A 24,642-nucleotide genomic window follows, 5' to 3' on the forward strand; every position below is an offset into this window, starting at 1 on the left:
AATAATAACCACTTTTTTTTTCATATTCAAGATTCTGTTTTTACAAGTGGATAATAAGACCACTTTAGAGAGCAGCTTTGACAGGCTGCTGATCCTTCCTATATCCCTCTATTCTTTGCACCCTCGGTGAGTCTCCCAGTCATCCTGATTCCACAGCAGTTGAAGAAAGCACCTACACTTGAAGAATTTTCACTGTAATTCCTAAAGGCTTCCCCCCCCATTTCCCTTGTATGCAAGTGTTAAACTACTCATAACCAAAACTAAAATGTGTGAGGCATAGAAGTGTTGCATATAGTGACTTACTTCTTTTCCACATTTCTGTTTCTCACTGGGTATTTTGAAGAGTTTAGTTTGGAGAAAGCAATGGCCGGACTTCTGACCTAATGCTTTCAGCATCCCCATAGCTGGGGAAGACATGAGGGGGGAATTAATACAGAGTGATCTATCCTCTCTTCCTCTTCATACAAGTTAACTCTAATTTTTACCACTGAAAAGCTTTATGGCTCCTGCAAGCAGCTGACTGCAAAGTACATTTCTACAGAGTACCTCAACTATGGTCTTTTTATCACTGGTGTCCTGAGAAGACCTGATTGCTTGATGCTGGTTTTGCTTCTTTCCAGCTGTTAAATCACACCAGAGATCTTCCTTCTGGTTTCTGGTGTGTTTTCTTTTTTAAATGTAAGCAGGAGAGGTAATTGCTATGGAGCAGTTGTGTGAAAAAGAGCAAATGGGAAGAAAAGAACCAGCCCCTGTTGCAGTCGGTGAGAGAGGAAGTGTCAGGAGAACTATCATTAATCTTGAATCAACACTTATTAAAAAGCTACAGCTTTTTGCTGCATGTATCCAGGAGACCTGAACAGGTTTGCTTAATATAACATCTGGCATGGAAAATTGCTTCATGTTCCCTTGAGATGGCCACAGAAAGGGCAGCTTTGTGGTCTGTCAGGACATGGTTATTAAAACTACTGATCCAGCTTGTTGGGAAAGGTAGCTTACCACTTCATACTTCTGAGCAGAGTAAACTGTGAGGTTCAGGTTTTCTCTGTGGGTCTTTGGGCTGTGACCATAGCAAGAATGGCTGCTAACCATTCCTTGGCTTGCTCTACACAAAGCAAGGTTTTCTCTGGAGTCCCAAGCCAAATGTTTCCCTTTTTTCCTGCTGTTCTGCACTCTGTTATGTATTTGGCTGTGCTCTCTGTCCCAGAGGTGTCTATGTTCTGGTGGTATTAGGTATGAAGAGATTGTCAGGTTCCCTGGGATCTTCCTTGCTGAAAGGAACGATGGAAATGATCTTTTTTTCTCTGAAGCTGTCTGTCAGAAGACTGATGCCATGTGCCAGCTTGTGGCTAGAAGGCAGTAATTTGAGGCCAGCAAATACTCATCTATGTAATGCTTGTATGTATGATACAGAAATAGTATTATTCATATACAGTGTGTGCATTTGTGTGTAGCTACTGAACTAATCGGGTGCAGACAGCTCCAGCAGGATCCGAGCACATCTCCAGGCTCCCCTGGGTTCAGTGTTCTGCCTCTGAAGGGGTCAATGCCAAATGTTTCCTTTGAATTAAATACTCTTGGTACATGCTCAAAACCCAGTCAATGCTCCCTAAGAGAGTCCCTAGGCTATTAAAAAGTACTGTCTGCCCACCTACATGTGTGATCTCAGAGTACTGAGCACTTCCAGTCCCTTCTGCAATGACACAATTCCTGTTTACACTCTTGCTGAAGACCCCTGGCTTACTCAATAAGAAGGTTTGACCACAGAGATGAATTATATACATCATTTAGGGGAAAAGAAAAATCAGTTTGCTTAGAAAAACGTTAGTTTGTAAGGTTTGCAGTCCTGAAGAGTTTTGGGAAGTGACTTAGTGCATCCTGAGCAATCAGAAAACTGTGTTATTGTCATTATGGCGTTGGGAGGCGTCTTTTAGTAGCAAAAACCAAAAAGGGAGACCACGGCCAAAGCAGTTGTACTGACAAAACCTGCATACTCTGAGCATTAATGATACTCCCAACAATAATTCCCAGCAAGACATGATGGCTTAACCATCACACCAGCTTGCAGCTCTGTTGGTCAAAACAGCCTCCAGTCTTCTCCTTTTTTCCAGTACAATTCAGTTAATTATTCCCAGGTCTCCCGACAAGTCTGAGCTCCTGCTGGCTGCTGGAGCAATAGGAGCCTATTGTTGCAAATTTGCTTAATCCAGTGTTAGAACTCTTTATTGTCCAGAACAGAAAATGGCATGAATAGTTAAGGAAAAAATGTGAGCTGTTTCCTGTAGGGTTTTAAAAACCCTCTGGGGGTGTGATTACAACATATGCTGGGGAACAGTGCTGAGCAGGGTGGTGGTGGGGAGAAGAGGCTCTGGCAGCATTGACCACCCCATCTGTAAGGCTCGTTACAGCGAGCTGCTGGGGAGGAAGGGGAGAATGGGAGAGCTCTTCTTCATCCCAACATGCCACTGTTTTCCAGCCCCTTGGCCTTCCAATCTGTCACAGTTTGTCTTTGCAGGCTTAAGTGAGAGGTAAAGCAAAACGGACTGAGGGCTGATACAATTGTAGACCCTTTGCTTGGCCTCCTGCCCTCATGTAAAAAGCATTTTAGTTCCAGGTGTCTTAGTTCTCCTCAGACAGGATCATGCTGACACAAGGTCTCAGGCATCTTGGAAGGGGTGGGATTACCCATGTGGGGCCTGGGAGCGTGGAACATTTGACAGTGCTGCGACCTTTCTAGCGATACAAATCAGCTTGTCAAAACTCAGGAAGCCACTGGGAAGTTCTGGACTGTATTTGAAATGAAGGACAGTTCAGGGTGTTCTTGTAGCCCTGTCTCTGGAGAGACCGTGGAGCTATATTGTGGCTTTGCCACCAGCCTGTTAACTGGCCTCATCTCTTGCTGTTCCTTTCACATCTGTAGTGAAACTGAACTGTGATGTTCTTACTGTGCACTTACTTTGTCTTTGTTGCAGGACTATAGTTGTTGGATAATTTCTTCTCTTGTAAAAGTCCAGCTTTTCTTGCTGATGCTCCTCAAGAGTTCTTACAACATTGTGTGCTGTTCTCTCAGCCAGCGTGGGCAGGATATGGCACTTCCAGGAAGATCCTTGCAGTGGTGGTAAGGCTGCCCAGACAATATGTAGTATCACTTAGTTTAGATGAATATGGATGTGCTTTTCCCTGCCAGTGTCTGTCAGGGAAGGCTCCCCTTCTTCAGAGAAGCAAGATGGTTTAGTTATTACAGTGCTGGCAGGATTTTTGGGCTTCCAGGTTCAATTTGCTTGCATGGTGTGACCAAGCAGAAGCTGCTGAGCTTGTGAATGACTCAGTTCCATGTCTGTGGAGAGGATTTTTTCTTCCTCAGGAGTAGTGTGGCAATGACAAGTCAGGCCATTCAGCTCTCTCATGGCTTCTCCAAGTGGTTTATCTTGTTGGGAGTCTCAACAGAAAGACCAAGAAACAAAAACCTTGTGGGCGAGGACCTGCTTCTGGTTCTTATTGAGAGCTCCCTAGGACAGGTCCAGAGGCGCAGAGAATCTGTCCTGGTGATACACAGACATTTTCAGACTAGCACCTTTCTTTTCCCCTGCCCCAGTAGTCACTAAATTACATGGAAGAAAGAAGAAAGCCAAAGGAGGTAGTAAAGGCATTAGGTGTCAGTTCCTTGTGATGTGTCTGTTACAAGTGTCTCCTACTTGTGTTGGCTGTTCAACAGCAAAAATGTTGGAAAAACCCTACTCAGCTTGCACTGGTTCTCATTACTTTTTGGTTGAGGGTTAGGAGCTCAGAATGAAACAAAGAGTTTGAATGTGTTCTGGGCTCCTCTGTCTTTCTGTAGGATTCCTCCCCCAGAATCTGGAAGGCAGCTCCATGCCTTGTTTGAGAAACCATTTTGCAGCTATTTTTGTATATTAACGTGATGGTGTTTGTGTTCTGCTCTGTTCAAAGCTCTAAGAAAATGTTCAGGGTGAAAACTGATGTTCCCTCAAAAGCCAGCTTCTCACATGTGGTAAATATGAAAGTCATCACATTCCTAATAGTGGTGGAGGAGTGAGCAGGAAAGTTCACCCTTCTGAGACTCTCATCTTCCTTCCAGGAAGGCCCCACTTGCTGTGGTGGAAGACAGCAGCTTCCTCCCAGGAGATGTCCTTGTTACAGCATGCCTCTTGCTGTGACAGGATGGCCATGGCCCAGTGTTGTCACTCTGCCTATTGCCACAGTGAGTTGTGTGACGTTTTTTTAGCTCATATAAATGGCTTTGCTGACATGAGTTAAATGCCATCAGCAGGACAGGGAACACCAAGAATGAAGTTAGCATAATGCACAATGGAGCCATTCCATTTGTTTTGCCAGCTCCATTCTCTGTCACTGCAGTTTGCCATTGACTGAATGAAAACCCCATTTGAAGCACTGATAAAAGGTCTCCCATGCCCTCCAGTTCTTGCTTTCATGAGGAATTCAAAGTTAGAGACATAAACCAGACTGCAGCAAGCCGTAACTCTTCAAACATGTAAGAAACCACAACCTGGAATGGATTATTCCATCTTGCAATGGCTGAAGTGAACAGGGGTGTTCTTACCTGTTTTGAGCTGCTGGGTTATGTGTGTAACATCTTCATTGCTCTTGGTGTCCATGCCAAATAATGAACCTGCTTCCATAAAACTGGTGCTGTTCTTTATGTTATTTAGTTAGTATCTAAACTTTGTTACTTCAGGACTGCAAATAGCTCTAAGCAGATCCTTTAGGAATCCTGTTTGTTGAGGTTGTGTTTTAGCAACGGATGAATAAGTATTTGTACATAATCAGGCCATAAAATCGTGTTTTGCAAACTTTTGAAAATAGGTTTTTGTTTCATTTGGAAGCATCTAATAGAAAGGTAGGAGGATGCTGAAGCTGGGCCTCACACTTCAGTGCCTCTCCTTCTTACTGTGTACCTTTGGAGTTTGTAAATGTTAGACAGTAGCATTCAAAATAATGCTGCTGATGTATTTGGGCTTCTCACTGATTCACTCGGGGTGAAATGTGTCGGGTTGGTCCAACTCCAGTTGTAATCCAGCAGTTCACACAACAGGCAATGCATCTTCTGAGTCATGGGTAGTTTATGCATGGTGACAGTTAACAAAAATACTGACTGATGAAGATTCAGTTGAGACTTCAAGTGTGCAATGACTATGATCATTTTTCATCTCCACCTTTCTGTATTGCTGCAGACATCACCAGGCTCTTTTGCACAAGTATGGAATTGAAATGCAAGTTTTCAAGTATCTAGTGCTCGTTCAAAGAAGGGACTAATCTGCTCTTTGAGTCCATGGGGAATAAGAGAAGAAGAAACGGGCTTAAATAACATCCCTTGGAAACATTTTCACAGTGGGGATATAGAGCATTGGAAGGCTGCCTGGGGTGACTGTGGAGTCTCTGTCACTGGAAGAGTTTTAGAGGAGGGTAGAGATATCTTTGTGAGGAGTGCATCGGTACTATTGATCCTGTATTGGGGGCAAAAGGAGGAGATGCTTCTTGAAACCATCTTTTGTATAATTTGGTTTATTATGACCATAAATATATAAGAAACACTGTAAACTACTCGGCATACCATTGAGGAGGGTGTAGATGTTTTTCACTTATTTTTAGCACTTGACCTTACAAGACTGAAAAATAACTTTTTCCTTCTGACTTTTGTCCTCTGCTTGGCAAAGATTAGTTAAAAACACAGAGATGGAAAATATTTAAACTTTAAACTAGGATGAGCTTTTCTTTTTGTTGTTTGTTTGTGTGCTGCTTCATTTGTGATGTCAACTCCAGTCAGGAAAAAAAGGTGTAACTAACCTTGGCACCGCGGTTCTAAAGCGCTTCCACACTGATGCCCAAACAAACACTATCTGCTAGTCACTTCTTTTTTAATCAGTAATGCTTAAGAAGTTATAGACAAACCTGAAAGCCGTTTCCCCATCAGATAATAAGAAATTCAAATATATCAGCTCCTTTTGAATTTGTCTTTTTTTAAACAGAAACAGGCACCCAGAAATAGCCAACCCACTAGCAAACACTTTCTGATCTGCTACTACGTGTTTAAGCTGTGTCAAAGTGGTGATTTACAAGCATTTCTAGCCCTCAGATCTGAATACAGAAAGGTATAAAATGAGTCCAAGGAAAATAAAGGTAGGAATGACCTCAGTCTGTGGAGACACCATGTCTTGCTTAGCTCAAGGAAGCTCTGGAGAAACAAGATACATTTATTTGTAGTTATTTTGCTACTGTCAATGAATAGAAAAGATCCCAGAAGCTGTTGCAGACTGAAGAGAAATGGCTTTGGGTTTCTAGAAGAATGCCAAGACGTATTGATCACTGCCTTAGTATGCAGAAAACTTACTTGTTCAAATATTTAAAGTTAGCGTAATGCAGGTTTAATATGCTGTGCTTCATTTCATTTAGAATAAGTGAGCAACAAGCACTGTTGTGTCACTGTGCTGTTCTACACTAATTGTTGCTGAGGGCAATGAAGGTCATTTCTCAGCCTGACTTTACTCTTCTAAGTACATACTCACTAAGTGCATCTTCTAAGTACATACTCACAGTTTTCCATTTGGGCTGGAACACCCCAGCTAGCTGCAGAGTTACTTACACATAACACGTGCTCCTTGTGAGCCAGGTCAGTATAGTCTCCAGTCTGCCAATAACTTCATTATTAGTGACTCTCTTGCAGAGGATAACAGAGGTAGGAATGTCCCTGCAAGATGTCCACATTGTCCAAGTTCTCTTTTTCTCTTCCCTGTGAAGAGATCCAGGTTCACTGCTGGTAGCCCTGAATATTCCAAATACTTTGGTGACTTGCAGCTTGTCCACGCAAGGTGTTCTTCACAAGAGAGGGGGTCACTCTTTCTTTTGTCCTTTGCAGTGACTCCAGGAGCTTGGAAGATTTCTTCTTTATAATGTCAATTATTTGAGTTTCTTCAGTCCATAGTAAAACTATGAAAGAAAATTACCTAACATCTCTATAACATGGTTTTGATGAGTTAATCTGGATGTCAAATGATAGACATATTAGAAAATACAGTGAATTTTACATATAACATGATCACCATGTTTAATATTATAAAAGGGCATGTTGTGGGCAGCTGAAAGTGTTCAGAAGAACGTGAAGCTGTGTACAGAGGAAGCAGGACTTTTCCTAATAGTCTTCAAGACTTCCTGGATCCCTTGCTGGCTGGGGTCACACTGCTTTACAAGCCAATGTCACACACTCTCAGAAATTATTTCAAAGGGTTTTTTCATGCGGCTTTGTTTGGTTTTATGTCCTGCTATCACTGGGTAATATTTTGCATAGATAGCAGAAAATGTCATTACTGCTCATACCTATTTTATTTGCCTTGTACTGAATAGTTCCTTTTCCATTTCTCTTTGTAGTACCAGGACGTTGATTGTCTCATCGTTCTACATACACATTTATTTCTCCATACAAAGCAAATCTGACGTCAGCTGGTTCCAAGGTGATCTCACAAGTGACCCTTGTCCACTCTTCATTCCATGTGAGTTACATCGCTTTCTTTCTGGAGTTTTATGACTTCTCCCCAGTTGAAAAAAACAGATTTTTTTCTGAATAGTTGGCTAGAACCTGCCTCTATTAATGACCCATCAGGCTTCCGTTGAAATAATGTGTTTTTCCCTTAAAACTCTCCACTGCCATAACAGGTCCTAACAGGCTTCCCTGCTTGGCATCTAGCAGGGTCCTGGAGTGAGCAGCCTGCAGAGACTGATGCCTCTCCCCTCTGGACAGCAGCATCCTCAGACATGAGCTGGACAGACAGCAGCTAACAGTGTTACAGGGGAGAGACTGTCTCTGTAGGATGTGTGATGGGGCATTTTCATTCACTCCCCATTTGTTGCTATAAAATAAAACTGTAAATAATTCCCAGAACATTGCTGGGAAAATGAGTAGATTTTATCTCTAATAATCAATTGCCATGGTTTGAATTTGTCTAGAAGCACCCAGAAATGCTAAAACCTGGAAAATTCCATAGGTCGGAGTTCCCTCCGAGCCACTTCAGCTCACCACAACTATCAAACCCTCAAAGCCGATTTACCTGTGGGTTGACAGCAGAAAGTCACTTGCTGTGTGTGACATGAGATGGCACATGTGCCAGACAAGCAGAATCATACCAGTGCCACCAAGGCAACACATGCAAATCAACTTTATTTTCAGTATAAATTGGCTCGGTGCAAGAAATGTAAAATCTGTCAGCTGCAGCATTCCTGTGATACAAACCTAATAACATTTACTTGCTTACTTTAGTGACCATCCACACCCCCAGTGCCTGCAGGGCTGCTCCCAGTTACCTTCATCAACTGTGCCCAGCCGCAGGGATGGGAAGGTTTTCCTGAACATGGGAGGTCTGAGGTCAAACCGAGAAAACAAATCTGTGTGTAAATAGCCACGATCCTGCTGCTGTAGCACTTGAGAGACTGAGCTACTGTTTTCTGGGGCTTTCCTGACTGTGTCCCCAAGGGTGTTGTGTGATCAACGTACTGACAGATCTCCCAGTCAAGCAGCGGGAATGTGTGATCAGGAATTTCACTGCTTTTCAGACCAACCTTTTCTACAGGTCACAGTTTTAACGTGTGATTTCCTTGAGGTAGTAGCTTTAAGGTTTTTGGGGGGCTGATTTTCTTTGGCTGCTGTAGATGGATTTCTCAATCTGCTCTGTGTCCTCTGATGGAAAATAATGGATCGAGGCTCCTTGCTTTACTGACATGAAACAGCGAAGTCTACCTTCCTTCCATACCATCACTTCTGCATTGCATCCTTCCCTTAGGTGGAGGCAATAAGAACATCAGCCTTCCAGGGCTAGTACATTTGCCCAGTCCCTCTCCAAAATAGGATGTTATAGCTCCTCTTTGGAGTTGGAAGATGACTCAATAGTCCTATCCCAAGTGAGTGGTGAAACCGTCTTTTGGGAGTTAAAAGAGTCTTTTCTGAAGCTATAGTGAAGTCCAGATGTCTCATAGCTGTTGTGATCTTGTGAGCAGTTTTAGGAGGAAAGTCTGTGAGGGATACAGCTATGAATCATCTGTCTATCCTGTGTCCATGAAGAAGAAATAAAAACCCCAATCCAAAAAGAATCCATTTAATTCTGGAATTTTCTGACCTATTTTGGTGCAAGCTGGGCTAAAAAAAAAAACCCTCAAGCTCCTGTGCTGATGAGTTTCTCATATTGTTTACTCCTGTAACATTCCCTGTGCACTGCCAGCCAGGAATGACGTCCACCCCTCGTCCAGCATCAGAGAATAAGAACTTCAGAGGAAGGAATGCAACTTCATAAATAGCAGACCACAGACACTAATGGGGAGCAGAGGCAAACCTGCAGGTTAAGATTCTTTGCAAAAGAAGCCCATAGATCCACACTGCCTGGAGATTCAGAGATGATTTCAGCTCTAGCCTTCGTTTTCCTCCTCTGCATCTCTTGCCCTTTTTCATCATGTCAGCAGCGAAGGGCTGGTAAGTCATTTTCATGATTTCTGTATTTGCTGGACTCGTATGTTTTCTAGACTCCCATGAAAAGTATGTTTTGCAGAAGGGAATGAGGGAGAAGGTAACATTCAACTGCATCCACTGAAGCCTGAAAACGATGTTTAGGGATTTTGTAGTTTCGTATGAAACTTGAAGCTGAACTGTGTAAATGTTCAGTCTCCGATCTTTCCCCCGTTCCCTTCCAGAGCAGGGAAGTTGTTTTTTAAGAAAAACATTTATTCAAGGGCAGCTGGAAATTTTGGTGTGTTTTGTAATGACCTAAAAAAGGCACTTTCTATAAATCTGCATTTTACATGTGATTTGAGTTAAAAATCAGGTCATACAGAATGTCCTATAGCAGGATCCTTAGATATCCTCTCTGCTTGTGCACGCAGAGCTCAGGGAAGCCCTGACTTCCAGGAATGTAGTTCATTACAATAGGGGGATGCTCAGCTCAAAGAGGATATGGGAGATCTGGCAGCCTCAGGCTGTGTACCAGAGATTCAGATGTGTGCTTGTGGAGACAGAATGAGTCCATGCAGAAGGATGCATAGCAATGGGAATGTCTGCAAGTGCCTAGATTTCCTTTGGGATTTGCTCCTGGGCAGTTGAATCATTATTGTGAATTTGGACATTAAAAAACACCAGACTTTTCTTTTAAATGACATCTTGCTACAAGGGATGGAAAATTCTGCCCAGGAATAACGGCAGCTGCCTGCAGGCTTCCTGCAGAGCTTATTCAAAACCTCTGGAGTTAGAAATCATGTGCAAGCTCCTTGTTTTCAATAAAATAAGAAAACATGACTTGAATTCAGTCCTTCTGTCTTAGAACATCACATTTGTGGTACTTTCAATTTAGTTCCCAAACCAAAATGTATTGGAGAGGTTGCGAATACTAACAGAATCCTCTTGGTTCTTTGTGGGGTAGACCTGTGAGGCTTCCAGGCTTGCTTGTCACAGAGAATGCCAGAGTTGTGCTAAGCACAGGCTCACACCCTGCCTGTGGCACCGGCAAACTCCTCATGCTGAAGGAGGCAGCCCCCAAATCCAGCTGATTTTCCCCTGAACATGCAGTGGGAGATGTTGCTTTGTGTCTCTTCTTAACGGTTTGCTTATGCTGTAGGCAGGGTGTGACTTCTGTTAAAGGATTGGTTCATCTAGAAAAGCCAAAATGAGGTTGTGCTTTCTCGTGAGAGACAGGGAATAGCAGAGTCGAGCTTTGTGTCCACTTGGTTTCAAATGGTTCAAGTTTTCTTAAAACTGACATAGTTTTAGAAGCAATGAGCTGCTTCCATTCATTCCTCTTGAGCAAAGAGTATGGACTAGATACTGAGCATGTCCCAGAGGCCTGGGCAAGTGTAGAATCTAGCAGATGGGAGAATAAAGTCATGTTAATCTGCACTAAATGACCTTGTAAAATGATTTCTATCCTGTTCAGCATAGCTTAAACAGGATTTTGCAGTGTTGGATGAGCAGATGGATCCTCCATGTCCCAAACCCACTGCTGACCAATTTGAAACCGCCGCTACCCAAAAAGAGCCTGTCTCCAGCAAGGAAAAGTCTGTCCCTTGAGAACAAGAGAGGCAAGGGCTGACGTGCTGGTTTTCCACGTTCAGTGCTTGGCAGCACGTTTGGGATAGACTCAGCAAAGAGCCTTACTTCAGTGGTGCCCTTCATAGCAGCTTCCACAGCACTGAATTATTAATCTGCTGCTTTTGGCAGCAAAGCCTTTCTATGTGTGAACTGCAGAACCCGTGCCAGATAAGCAGCTACCACAACTGCCAGGCTGCCAGGCCAAGCTGTTTGCTGAGGGGTAGCTGTTTCCTACCTGCCAGGAATGGCTGATTATCACTGTCTGCCCCATCCAGAGTAAACTCTACCCTGTGTGCAGGTCTCTGTTAATTCCAACAAGCTTCTAGTTAGGAACGGCCAGAGACTGGTATGGAGGAGTCTGTATCTCCTCATATCTTAATAATATCTTGTATCTTAAGCTGAAGTTAATAATACCATTGATTTGGACTGCTAATGGCTCTTCTGTGTTTTTCCCAACCACTTTGGTATTTTTAGGAGGTGAAGTTGGGCCAGAAATGCTGGAAGAGATGAGAGAAACTAACCGTGTGCTAATGGAAGTGCGAGACTTGCTGAAACAGCAGGTAGGTGAGAAAGGGACCTGATCCCTCATGTTCAGAGAGATCTCTGAATCCTCTGCCTTATGTGCTGACTTCTGCAGCTGGGGGGGCTGCTTCTTGTCTGAAGTGAAATGAGCAATAGAATCATTGCACTGCAAACCGGAATCAAGAGGTGGTCTCACAATCAGATCAGTAACTGAGATAAAGTGGATTCATGTGAATTCCAAATTCTGCTGCTTAGAACCCTGTCTGCTGAGAACAGAAAGAACTCAAAAAAAACCCCAAAGCCACTCACACACAGTGGGTATGTATTTAACTGGAAAAACAAGTCACTTTTTCCTTGGTTTTGTGGGCTCATGAAATCAGTTAGAGTCCAAACTTGGAAGATGGAAGAGACCTTTCAGCCATCTATTAGGGTCCTGGAAAGGGAAGTCATATGGAGTCTAAACAAGCGCTGTATTCACTCTTTCCTCTTGTTGTTTTAATCCTAAGCTTTTCTGGCTCTGGTAGTTTCTTAGGGAATTTGGAACTTCTTGGGTGCTTAGATCTTTTCCCATTTTAGCGAGGAGATGGTGGTTTGCCTGGTCAACTCCCTTTTAAGCATAGAAAAAGGTTCCATTCTCCCTTTCCCCACTGTGGGAGCTGAGGGCAGCAGCCTCTGCCTGCCAGAGGACTGGAATGGCAGACAGGTCCCTGTGCCAGTGCAAACTGGGCGGCCTCTGATCTGCAAAACCATCTGTTGCGTCGAGCTCCCCTCACATCTCAGGCTGCCGCATAAATAGCCAGTGTTTACTAGGAACCAGGTCAGACATGGTTCCTGGCAGCCTCGAGCAACGATTTCCAGTGTTCCCTTCCAGCTCAGCCCTGCCTCACCATACAGGTTTTCTGTTTGTTCTTTCTCTCACCCTGCCACTACTTGGGGTTTTTTTTTCATCCATGGCTTTTCTCAACAGTGCTTTCATGAAAACTTCATAGGCAAAACTTGCAAATACAACTGGAGAGCCAAGGGGGCAGTTCATCACTGCTTAATCTGTGCAAGGATTTTCTATAGCTTACTTTTCCTTGATTCAGCATTTTGGGGTGTTGGCAATAAGGATGGCAACAGGCCTGACAACGAAAGGTCAGATCTACTCTCCTGAGCCAAAGGCTGAAGTATTATTGGCACAAAGGAGCCACTGATACTCATTAGTAGTGCTCCAAATCCTCCACTCTGCTCTGTCACCCTCTTCTAATGGGAGATGTTCTGGGGATTTGGGTTAGATCTCTCTCTGCATTAACTATTCAAAATACAGGATCCCAGGCCATGTTGGAAAGAAGAGAGCATCTAGCGTAGGATGAAACTTGCTCTTACACCTGGGAGCTGGCAGAGACATGGGCTTTTGTCAGAGTGAAATGATGTCCACCAGGTATGAAAGGCTGGTCCTGAGCATCAGTTGCAGACAGTGAGGCTTTGCAGGAGAGAAGTCTGCTGGGATTGGTCTCTGAGATACTGGAGAATCTATAAACATGAGCTTGGGACTGACATGCTTACTTCTGTCTCTCCATAACCCAGGTGAGGAAGACTGAAGGGAGGAGCTTTTATGAACAGATTATAAACATCCTCAAGGCAAGGGCATTAGGGACAAAGAATGGCAAAAGCAATGTCAGAGATTATTCAGATATCTGCAAAGATGGCTCATGGGAGCCTCCCTCTGAGCTTTCCTTACACAGTCTGGGCTGCAGGTCAAGCAGACCTCTCTTGGACTCTAGTTCAGCATCTTTTACAGTAGAAGACCCAAATAAAGTAGATTTCTCTTTCTCTCTGACACTTGTTTGTGTGTATTCAAGTGTCTCCTGCATCTGTGATAGAATAGTATTACTGAGTTAGCCTGGAGAAATACTACAGCAGGGAGTGACTTGCAGCAGGGAGCACAAGGCACCTCAGGTTCCAGAAAGTCTGCAACGTAGACTTTGGGTACCCAGAGTTACTTTGTCAGTAGCTGTGCAGTCTCAGAGACACCCTGGATTTGGCAATGGGGCTTACAAGTTTGTGGGGGAGCAAAACTCACCCTTTGGCTAAGTGATGGTTCTTGTTTTCTTCTAGATTAAGGAGATAACATTCCTGAAGAATACAGTCATGGAGTGTGATGCCTGTGGTGAGTTAGTGAGCTGAGTCCTATGTTCAACTATCTCCTCAGTCCTTCATACCTTTGTGTGCAAACAAGTACTAAAAAGCTACCTGTGACTGTGTCCCCAAAGGAAGTGGCTTGTTTCACAATTACCTGAGTGTCACAGGGTAATACTCAATATTAGTGATGCTTTTTTCCCCCTACAGCATTCTGCACACATGGACCAGTGTTCCATGCTGCTCTCATGTTCCATGGCAGCTGAAGCTATTACCCCTTTCCTGAGCAGAAGTAGCCTTAAAAAGCTGAATCTTTCCTTCCAGCAACCCCCCAGCATTTGCTTACTTGCACTGTTTCTGAAATCAGCTTTATTGGTGGCTCTGTGACACACCATGCTGGACTTCTCAGGGTAGCTACATGCTGGTGCAGAAAGGTGCCCAAGCACATCTCCTCATAACCCAACCTATGGCCCATGTTCGAATTGCCTGGGAATGCACACTGGGTATCCTGTGGGATACAGCTGGCTACTCCTGAGCCACAGGTGGAAGAGATCAGCCCCAAGAGGTACTGCTTTGCTATTCCTTCCATCCTAGTGCTGCCACCATCCAAGCAAAGAGGTTGTTTACGCAGAGTTCAGGAAACAGGGTCATATTTTTGCCCATATAAATCTTGTCCTCTGCTCCCCAGTAAATGTTGTAGGGTTTTATTTCTAAACTGGAACTTACTTCCAGTATAACTAGCTTGCAGAAAGCATGGTTCTTGGAGGTGCTGTTACCTGCCAATAGACTCAAAGGGTGCAGCAATAACCATGTCTGCATTTGGAGAGATTGTTCTTCTGCTGGAATAGAGATTAGCCAAAGCTCCTGGGGCCTGCAGTACAGAACTGCATTCATCCACAGCAATTGTTTTAATAATTTGCTCATAAAACTGTCCTGAACTTTCTCTGTTACTTGATTTCTGCCTTCCCCACTTGCTAGTCTGTTTTATGTGTTCTTCTCCTGTACTCCTTACTGTAAAATTTGAGCCTCTTTTAGTCATGCAGTGAACAACGTGACTCCCAGCAGTCGTGTGCTTCTCATTATTGCTCAGAAAGAGAAACATGAAGAGAGGAAGCCTTGGGTTTAGTGAAGATTTTGCTGCTAGCAGTGGTAGAGTGTCGGCTTTTGTTCTGTTTTGTTTCAGGTTTTTCATGTTAGGCTTTTAAGCTGGAGAAAGTGGGAGCAAAAAGTGTCCTGCTACCACTTGGAGTAGTGGCTGTGGGAGACTTGTGACAATTCTCTTCACTGTCCTGAACTGGCCTTCAGTGAAGTTCTGTGTCCTGTACAGACTGATTCTGCAACTTCCCTAGTGCTGGGGCAGGTCATGAGGATAGAGACAAAAACCTGGCGTTTGGCCTCAACCTTTAAGGGAAGCTGGTGTGAGCAGTGTGGCACAGGCTGGATTTGTTCACAGTGCTTTGGAATAGGACTGCAGGAGCATTTATACGGGTTAGAATTTCCTACCCATCAAGCACAGTACGCCATGCTTAGATGGACCATATTGCTGTATTCCAGCCCAGAAGTGATGAATGGCTGAGTAACAGATTGATTTCCCATCTGCCAGGATTAAGGGAGGTTTCTTGCCTTGTGAAGACAACAGGTAGCGTGTTATGCATAACATTATGGCACAAAGCCTTATTGAGCCTGATGTGAGTATTTTCCTGCTACAGACCAAGCTGACCTGTTTAACATGCCTGCTTCTACAGCAGAGACTTTGGCTGACAGCCCTCCACAGTGCTTCCCAGAATTAAGCCTGTTTGGGCTCTGCTTTAGGCAGGTGCCTGAGTCCATAGCACCAGTGAGGAGTAGTTGTGAAGGAACCAAGGAGAAAACTGGTCTCTGTGGAACTCCAAAGCAAGGGCATTGCACCAACAACAAGAGATTTGGACTGGAGCTAAGGTTTCTGGGGTTTCTTATTTATTTTTTGTCTGCTCTGACTCAGGAATTTGTCAAACTGCTGCTTCTGGCTTCATTTGTTTCCATTTACAAAACAGCTACAACTGCTCGACCTCAGAAAGGATGTGAGGAAATGTCCTGTGTGTGAAGCACACTGATCCCTTTTGAGACAGTGGGACCACCTGATGCTAGTCCCTGGCGGTGACAGCTATGTTCTAACATTCCTCTTGTCCTCCAGGCATGCACACCGAGGCCACAGGCCCTGTCATCACCGTGACACAGTTTAACAGATGCCTCCCAAACTCCTGCTTCCCTGGCGTGGCCTGCACTGAGACCGGCACCGGCTTCCGCTGCGGACCCTGTCCCCCGGGTTATTCAGGCAATGGCACCCACTGCACAGACATCAATGAGGTAAAAACCCCAAGTGGGACAGGCTGGAGGGTATAAACCTGACTCACTTGGCTTGGAGTGTTGCAGGTTTGGTTTGTGGTTTATAAAGAAAAGTCTTGCAAATCCCCTCGGAGCTCCAGTTCAACAGAAACATCAGTTCGTGGGAAGGAAGTCTGTCTCAGCCTCCCTTGAGCTCTGTTCCATGTGGGTTTATATCCAGCTAGGGATTTCTTTCTAAAAGATACATAGGCTCCAACAAAATAAATCTTTTGGTTTGTACCACACAGGAGGGTGAGTTTGGAAGCCCTGAACAGTCCCTTTTGGCCTTACGATCTTTGAGCTAATGGCTGATGAGTTGTTAGAGATAAGATTTATTACGCGTGGAATAGAATCAAACACTTCCCAGATAGCTCCTTCTACAATAAATCTTACCACACTACTCTTAATGCTGTACTTCTGCCTTTAAATCAAACCTTGCTGGGCAGATACTGTTTGTTTTTTTTAGGAAGTGTGGCATTCCATCAAGTTTTCTTTCCCTGTCTGTGCAGAGCTTCACTCAACCGTTAATTTTGTGTGTACATAAGACTCCTTAGTTGTGTGGTTCCCAAATCCCAGTCCTACGCTCTCCGATTAGACCACCAAGCAACTGCAAGTGTCTTGCAAAACTGTATCACCTTTATACTGTTTCAGTTTAAAACCTGCTGAAAAGGGTCAATGAGAGTGATGATAATCTGTCGGTCACAAAACCATGGGAACCACTCTGCTAATGTGAATATGAAATAATGTGAAATGAAGCATTAATAGCAATTTTGGAAGACAATTGCTTCCCAGGGTAGTAAACAAACAACTGTTCTTGTCTGTCAAAACCAGTGTAAGAAATGATCCAGTTCTCTGGATTCAGAGACTGCCAGGAAGGAAAGTGTGAAGTGAAGCCAGCCCTTTGCCTGGGCAATTGATGTCACCAAAGAAGAATTAGTCCTGAAAGTTGGTTTGTTTTACTTGTCTGCACATTACTGGAACTTGGGGGAACAACGGAGCTGGGGAAGCTGCATTTTCCACTTGCAAGGAAAGCCAGGAACTTCTATGCGTTTTTGGTTTATTCTTTAAAAAGAAAAGTACAATAGGTGGCTCTCAGCCAGCAAGGCCTGTTTTGAGAGCTGGCTTCACAGCTGGCTCTGAGGGAGAGCTGTGGGCCTGCCTCACAGCTCTGCACCACCTCTCTTGTTTGCAGTGCAATGCAAACCCCTGCTTCCCGAAGGTCCAGTGCATTAACACCAGCCCTGGCTTCCGCTGTGATCCCTGCCCTCCTGGCTTCACCGGCCAGATGGTCGAAGGGGTTGGACTGGCCTATGCGAGAGCCAACAAACAGGTAAGGTCCGGAAACGTTTCTGTCTCCCTCAGAAGCCATTAACTCTTTCCCCTCTGTAACTGTCATTCAAAAGTCTTGGAGGGACATGCAAGGTGGCTGCATTGTGTTGGTGGAAAGACTGATGCAGTGAGAGGAGAGACTAGCCAAGGATGTCCTGGCACATCAGCAGTGAAGCAACCTCCACTCTAAGACCTGACTTCTGCTCAATCTATCCTGGACATAATGTTATGTCTGTGACACCTCTGGGGCTGTGAAGCCAGCCCAGGTAATCCTTCATGCAGGGACACAAAGAACTCATGCAGCTACTCCCCCTCTGCTTCCCCAACAGCTGTAGACAGGCTAAAGTAAAAACAACAACAAAACCTTATGGTTTATAAGCAGGAACAGCATGTGGCTCGTGTTATTTAGAGAGCTGCTAGCTGGTCACAGGATGCAGCCTTTGACCTTCTTGTTCCATTGACCCGCTTCTATCCTTTTACAGTAAGGAGATACTCTGCCAGCTCAGCTCAGAGCTAAGCTATTTTGCCAGGCTAAAATCTCTGGTGACTGTAGAGGGTGAGCAGCTCACCTGGGGGTCAGGAATATTGCTGGGATCTGCCTCAGGTTTGAGGAAAGCTTTGAGTAAGGTGTGTCAGAGGCTTTGCTTCTGCATCTAGTGATGCACTAATTCTGTAATCTGATGGGGGCTCTGCTCAGGAGTGAAGTGAATGTCTATTTTGTTCTTCCTGGGCAGGTTTGTACTGACATCAATGAATGCGAGACAGGCGCTGCCAGAAACTGTGTCCCCAACTCCATCTGCATCAACACACGGGTCAGTACTACCGAAAGCCTCATGTGGGTCTCTTCCCCAGGCTCTGGGGCCTCTGTTAGCTGTGGAAATCAGCTGCTGAGGAAGCAAAGGCTTGCCAGGACTCCTGTGGTTGTTAACTCCCTATCGCTCGTCCTTGCAGGGATCCTACAAGTGCGGGGCTTGTAAACCTGGCTTTGTTGGGGACCAAGTGAGTGGCTGCAGGAGCCAGTCAGTGAGACGCTGCCCTAATGGAGAGATCAGCCCGTGCCACGAGAAAGCAGAATGCATCGTGGAGCGCGACGGGTCCCTCTCCTGCGCGGTGAGATTCAAACCTCCCTGCGAGCAGCGCCTGCTCATTCCGCCTTCCCTTGCACTGGGCTTGCTCTGCTGGGTCTGCCACTGCCCTCTCCTGGAGAGCCTGCCCCGCACCGACCTGCTCTCCTTTAACACCTGAGCTGCTGCAGTGTCGCTTCCAGTGCTCCCTGGAGACGTGGACTGCTCCTGGCACCTCAGGTCCACTCCTGTGTGTTTGGGCTTTGGTTTTTGCCTTTGCCTGAAGTGCTACAAGTTTGTCAGTCATGGAGCATTACACACAGCTGAGCAGGGAGAAGCGCCCTGCAGCAACCTTCAGGAGCCAAGATGCTGCTGCATCTGTCTTTGTGATCTCAAGAACAAGCTGAGAGCTTGTATCTGAGCTATGTAAAATGCTGTTTACAGCATAAATGCTTATTGCAGGCAATATTTTTCCCATAGAGCACTGTGTACCTGGATTTGCAATGTTTCCAGCAGGTTCTCACGTGAAGCCTTCCATTTCAGAGGCACATGGCCATCAGGGCACTCGCTGCCAGCCTCATTTCGTTCATGTGCTGTCTTCCAGTGCCTCGTGGGGTGGGCAGGGAACGGCTACGTGTGCGGGAAGGACACGGACATTGATGGAGTCCCTGACGAGAAGCAACGCTGCTCAGACAAAAAGTGCCGCAAGGTACGATGCAGTTGTCTCGTGTAGCTGATAACAGGACACCAGAGGAATGCCTGAGCAGAACTGGGCCCTTCTGATGTGAGACCCTGCTCATCCTTCAGAAATCAGATTCCTAACAAGCCCTTTGTTGCTTTCCCTGCAGGATAACTGCATGACTGTCCCCAACTCCGGCCAAGAGGATGCTGACAGGGATGGAATTGGAGATGCTTGTGATGATGATGCCGATGGAGATGGGATATTAAATGCTGAGGTTTGAATTCTAATGCTTAAGCTCTGCCATACCTAAATAGACCCAAAGGTCTTGCACAGCAATTGCCTTCGCTTCTCTCTCTCACTTGGCCAAGTGTCTGTGTGACTCCTCAGTAGCATGCTCAGAGCCACACGTCCCCCTTCAGCCCACCCCTGTCCCCACAGGACAACTGCGTGTACACGCGCAACACGGACCAGCGCAACGCGGACAAGGACAACTTCGGTGACGCCTGTGACAACTGCCGCCAAGTGAAGAACAACGATCAGAAGGACATTGATGGTGATGGGAAGGGAGATGAGTGTGACGACGACATGGATGGAGATGGTAAGAACAGCAGGAGAGCACCCTCAGAGAGGTGCATATATCCTGATCTAAGGCCCAGAAAGCTGTGCAGCACACAGCTAGAGAGCCTCAGGGCAAGTGCCAGCCTTCAGAGGCTTGAGATCTACAGGAGCAGAACTAACTTCTGGTAGGATGAAGCACAGCTCAGTTTTTTAGCTGCCAAGTCAAGCCAACATCCTTCACAGTTCAGCTCTCGCAGGGTTTAACTATTTCTCATCAGGATGGTGCTAACAGCTTTTTATTAGCACTCTTATCATGCACAATCACATCAAACTTAGGCAAGACTTAGGCAAGAAGAAGATCTCGGGCCAGACAAGGACACTACTTGGTGATGTAATTTAAATGGAGGAAGAAGTGTGGGAATAGCCAGGTTGTTGGCAGCTACCAGCTCAAGGCAGTTTGTATCAGGGCTGTCTTCTGGGGTGAAAAAACATTAAAAGACTTTAGAAGCAGTGTGTGCACTGATGCTACTGTATTTGCACAAAGCCTGCTTTCAAAAGCCAGAAATCACAACTGCCCTGGCCTGAGGCACACGTTCTTATTTACAGAGTATTTCTGCACCTAGCACTGTTTGGGTCTGGCTGCATCCTGCTGGCATGATGCACTGCTGTAGTAGGTAGATGCAGAGAAGCAGGAAGTGAAGTCATTCAGGTTGCAATTAGATTGTTCCTGCCCTTGAAAAGGCCTCGTCTTAAACCTTCCAGGTCAAATGGCCAAGATTAACCTTGACTTATTTTCCAGTTACACAGATATGTGCTTTAGAGGGAAAGCCTCTGTCATGGTTTAGGGGACCACAGACAGCTTCAACTTCATGCTCTTGGCCCCTCACTCCTGTACAGATGTGATGCTGGTTTGGAGCCACATTCTTCAGTTCTTTAGCTTCCTCTGAGGAGCACAGTTTGGGACATTTCCTTTCAGGTCCATGTGCAGCAGCATGCTCAGACATCCAGCATGATGCAGCCTGGAGTGTTCTCAGATCAGCTGCTGCTGATCTTCATCCTCCAGAGCTGCCAGGATGTAACTGAAATTGTGTAAAACAGTTGCTTTATTACATGACTTCAGCTGTCCTCAGTTTTTGCCATCTCTTACATCCAAAAGAGATCTCGCTGCATAGAGCCTGACAGGCCTCTTGCCTTGATGGGTCCACTTTGCTTGTTTTACAGGGATCAAAAACCCCGTGGACAACTGTAAAAGAGTTCCTAACCCTGATCAGAAAGATGCCGATGGTGATGGAGTAGGAGACATGTGTGACAGCTGCCCCACAGTCAGTAACCCAGACCAGGTAAGGCGGTACTCCCCATTCTGCAGTCCTGGGACGGTGCTGGCGTCACCTGCCTGAGGTGCTCAAACCTGGGAACTCACCGAGCACCACCTGCAAATCCCACAGTACATAAGTGCAACCCCTCGAAGTCACAAGATTACCTCTTGATCTATGGAAAGTGTCACTTATTATTGCTTTATTTTACTAGAAAGATACTGACCATGATCTGGTGGGAGACGTCTGTGACACCAACCAGGACAGGTGAGAGCTTGCTTCAAAGATTACACTGGGGTTGCATGAAACCTTGGGGATGGGGGGAGAAGAAGGCAATTCCCTGTCAGCCTGGCTTGGCCTTACCTGAGAAAAAGAGGTTAAGGGAGGTGGAGTTCTCTTCACACCTCAAAAGTCAGTGGAAGCACAGCCCATGCTGGCCTGCTCATCATTACCTACCAGCCCCAGACCTGTTTGGACACTGCAGCAGGGATGTTTCTGCTCTCTTGTTGGTGTAGCTAAGGGGCAAAACTCACCACCTTGTGCTGTTCTTGTTGAGGACCCCAGCCCCTAGAAAGGTGTTACCTGCTTCTTTCAAAATGGATGAGCTTTACCTGTGATTTCCTCCACCAGCGATGGGGATGGCCACCAAGACTCACGGGATAACTGCCCATCAGTGCCCAACAGCTCCCAGGTGGACACAGATAATGATGGGCTGGGAGATGAATGTGATGATGATGATGATGATGACGGGATTCCAGATGAGAAACCTCCAGGCCCTGACAACTGTCGGCTTGTCCCTAACCCTGGCCAAGAAGACTCGGATGGTAAGGGGAAATGGATGCACCTAAACTCTGCTTGGGCCCTCCTGTTCCTGGTGGCTAATGCCTACCAGTTTGGTCTCTAGAGATAGCCAGGAATTAAGATCTTCTCAGTACTGACCTGGGACAGTCCTATGTCATTTTCAGATCTCCCAAACCCCTGACATCGGGATCATATCTGGCACAAGTTCTCTTCCAGCAGTGACAACAATTTGAGGTGTCTCTTCTGCTCACAGCATCTCTGCCAGCAAGAGAAGCCTCGGGGTTTCTTTGCAACTGACTTAAAGTGTCTCTGAACACCTCTTAACCTTGCACATGGCTACCTTAAACTGCACTGTCCAACAGCTATTGGAGTAAAACTCAGGTGTAAGGGGTGGGAGAGATTAATGAACCCTTGTTACTCCTTTTCTCCTCTCAGGTGATGGTGTGGGAAACCTCTGTGAAGATGACTTTGACAGAGACATGGTGATTGACAGGATTGACGTGTGCCCAGAGAACGCAGAGGTGACCCTAACGGACTTCAGGGCTTTCCAGACGGTTGTATTGGACCCTGAGGGTGATGCACAGATTGACCCCAACTGGATTGTCCTCAACCAGGTGGGCACTGCTCCAGAACAGGCTGGGTCAGGGTGGGGGGGGACATGGACAGGCCTGTACCAAAGTGGGTGCAGTTTTCCTCATAAAACTGTGCAGGCTTCACATCCTAATCCTGGAGCCTCGCCCCAGGGCTATCTTTCCTCTGAGCACTGAACCAGGGTCAGGTTGGTACATTTGAAACTGTTCTCATGAGTCAACATTCCTCTTTTTCAGGGCATGGAAATTGTCCAGACCATGAACAGTGACCCCGGCCTGGCCGTAGGTGAGGCTCTTCCTTTTGTCCTATTGGGAAGGTTACTGCTCAGCAACTGCCTGCTCCTAGTGCAGCTTTACAAGTACCTAACGCTCCATGCACCTCCGGGGGAAATACTTCCTGCAGTAGCAGAAGCTTCAGCTTAGCAACATCCACCTCTCCCATCCGGATCTGGAATCAAATGGATCTCCATTTAGTCTTAGAACACAGAATCTTTGTTTCCTCACCCATTCCAGGTTACACTGCATTCAATGGAGTGGACTTTGAGGGCACATTCCACGTCAACACTGCCACAGATGACGATTATGCTGGTTTCATATTTGGCTACCAGGACAGTTCCAGCTTTTACGTGGTCATGTGGAAGCAGATGGAACAGACATACTGGCAGGCAAACCCCTTCCGAGCAGTAGCAGAACCTGGTATTCAACTGAAGGTAAAGCAGCCATTGATAAAGAATTCCCTAGTGGATGTGTGGCCTTTCTCTTAGCCGTGCCGCTTGGGCACGCGCAGCTCCAGTCAGTCAGTCCTTCATCCCCACCTCTTACCGGTCTCCTCTCGGTCCCAGGCAGTGAAGTCTAAAACAGGCCCAGGGGAGTACCTCCGGAACTCCCTGTGGCACACGGGGGACACCACGGACCAGGTCAAGCTGCTCTGGAAGGACCCTCGCAACTCCGGCTGGAAGGACAAGACCTCGTACCGCTGGTTCCTGCAGCACCGGCCCCAGGTCGGGTACATCAGGTGGGGGTCTACAGCTGCCTCGGCACGCCTGACGAGCACTTGAGCACACAGCAGCAGCACCTCCAGTGCAGTGCGGAGGGAAAGACAGGGAGCGTGCGCTTGAGGAACGGTCTTTATGGGGGTGCCTCAGTCCCACGTTCGTGTCCTACCCGTGCTTGTTCTCTCCTAGAGCTCGTTTCTATGAAGGACCTGAAGTAGTAGCAGACACTGGAGTTGTCCTTGACACCACCATGCGAGGAGGCCGCCTGGGAGTCTTCTGCTTCTCCCAGGAGAACATCATTTGGTCCAACCTGCGTTACCGCTGCAACGGTGAGTTTCAAAGAGCAAACACAGGGACTGCTGCCATTTCACTTTCAGGACACCCCTTTGCTCTGGTATAACCTGTCCCTAAGCCTGCAGCAGGAGGGCTCACACAGCACCCGAGTCTATTTTTCACTCCTGGTTCTACTTCTAATCCGTATTTGCTTCAATCTCCTCCTCCTCAGACACCATCCCAGAAGACTATGAAACATTCCGAGTTCAGCAAGACTAAGGCCTGATGTCAAGATGTGTCCAGCCAGCCTCGCTTTCAGCCCCTGCTCAGCTGCCCCACTATCGCTCCCGTAGCCCCTATGAGGAACTGTAAGTAACGTTACCACTGCGGCATCACCCAGCATCTCCCCTACCGCAGCAGCTGGCTTACACGCTCCAAACCCTGCTGGCACGGCCGTGGTGTAGCCAGCGAGTGTGGACAGAGCCCGAGCTGCTGTAAACACGAGCTCTCTACACACCGTGGATGCGCTGAGAAGCTGCTTGCTGTAGCTGGAATTGAGTCAAGTCTCGCGTGGATGATTCCCAAGGGTTATTTTCCCTCCTCAAAGGCTCTCAAGTGTGAATGTTTGTTTTCCTTGTCAAGCAAACCCAGCGCCAGTCTGAAAAGGACACAGGGAGCAGCTCATGTACAAGTTGCTCACAAAACATTAAAAAAAAGCACTTTAAGGAGAGTGTCTTTGTTCTGGAATGTTGGATAATAAATACTTGGAATGTTGGATAATAAATACTTGGAATGTTGGATCATAAATACTTGGAATGTTGCATCATAAATACTAGACTTCTTTGTCATGTGCATGTTGCTTTTTCCTCTGAAACTATTCTAATCCAGATGTGGAAGAGAGCCCCTCAGCAGCTGGGTTATCAGTTGTTAGTACATGCACG

At 46.1% G+C, this 24,642-nt stretch overlaps 2 protein-coding genes across 3 annotated transcripts in view; one reads left to right on the forward strand and one right to left on the reverse strand.

Moving 5' to 3' along the window:
* DDX49 (DEAD-box helicase 49) overlaps positions 1–24,642 on the reverse strand; it is a 139,765-nt gene that overhangs the window by 65,999 nt on the left and 49,124 nt on the right. The gene's annotated exons all lie outside the window — the stretch shown is intronic.
* Positions 6,031–24,271, forward strand: COMP (cartilage oligomeric matrix protein). 2 transcript variants are annotated; one of them, XM_061474668.1, is made up of 21 exons: positions 6,031–6,153; positions 7,399–7,520; positions 9,240–9,487; positions 11,567–11,652; positions 13,712–13,763; positions 15,906–16,078; positions 17,289–17,426; positions 18,160–18,237; positions 18,377–18,535; positions 19,094–19,198; positions 19,338–19,445; positions 19,610–19,769; positions 20,951–21,069; positions 21,257–21,309; positions 21,673–21,866; positions 22,279–22,457; positions 22,671–22,719; positions 22,947–23,143; positions 23,276–23,448; positions 23,618–23,757; positions 23,934–24,271. In XM_061474668.1, exons 3-21 carry the CDS (start codon positions 9,412–9,414, stop codon positions 23,978–23,980), a joined length of 2,286 nt encoding a protein of 761 aa, XP_061330652.1. In that variant the 5' UTR covers positions 6,031–6,153; positions 7,399–7,520; positions 9,240–9,411; the 3' UTR covers positions 23,981–24,271. The 2 variants fall into 2 exon arrangements, with proteins under 2 accessions (XP_061330652.1, XP_061330653.1); XM_061474669.1 differs by having other exon boundaries at positions 9,244–9,487.

This window comes from Pezoporus flaviventris, unplaced genomic scaffold, assembly GCF_033815535.1.
Source record: "Pezoporus flaviventris isolate CSIRO_AGI_PZ_B2104156 unplaced genomic scaffold, CSIRO_AGI_Pfla_v1 ptg000080l, whole genome shotgun sequence".
Classification (NCBI taxonomy): domain Eukaryota; kingdom Metazoa; phylum Chordata; class Aves; order Psittaciformes; family Psittacidae; genus Pezoporus; species Pezoporus flaviventris.

Coding starts and splice junctions, on each gene's coding strand:
- COMP (XM_061474668.1), top strand. CDS start 9,412: ATGATTTCAGCTCTAGCCTTCGTTTTCCTCCTCTGCATCTCTTGCCCT. Junction 18,238..18,376: donor CCATCTGCATCAACACACGG/GTCAGTACTACC, acceptor TCGTCCTTGCAG/GGATCCTACAAGTGCGGGGC. Junction 22,720..22,946: donor TGACCCCGGCCTGGCCGTAG/GTGAGGCTCTTC, acceptor CACCCATTCCAG/GTTACACTGCATTCAATGGA.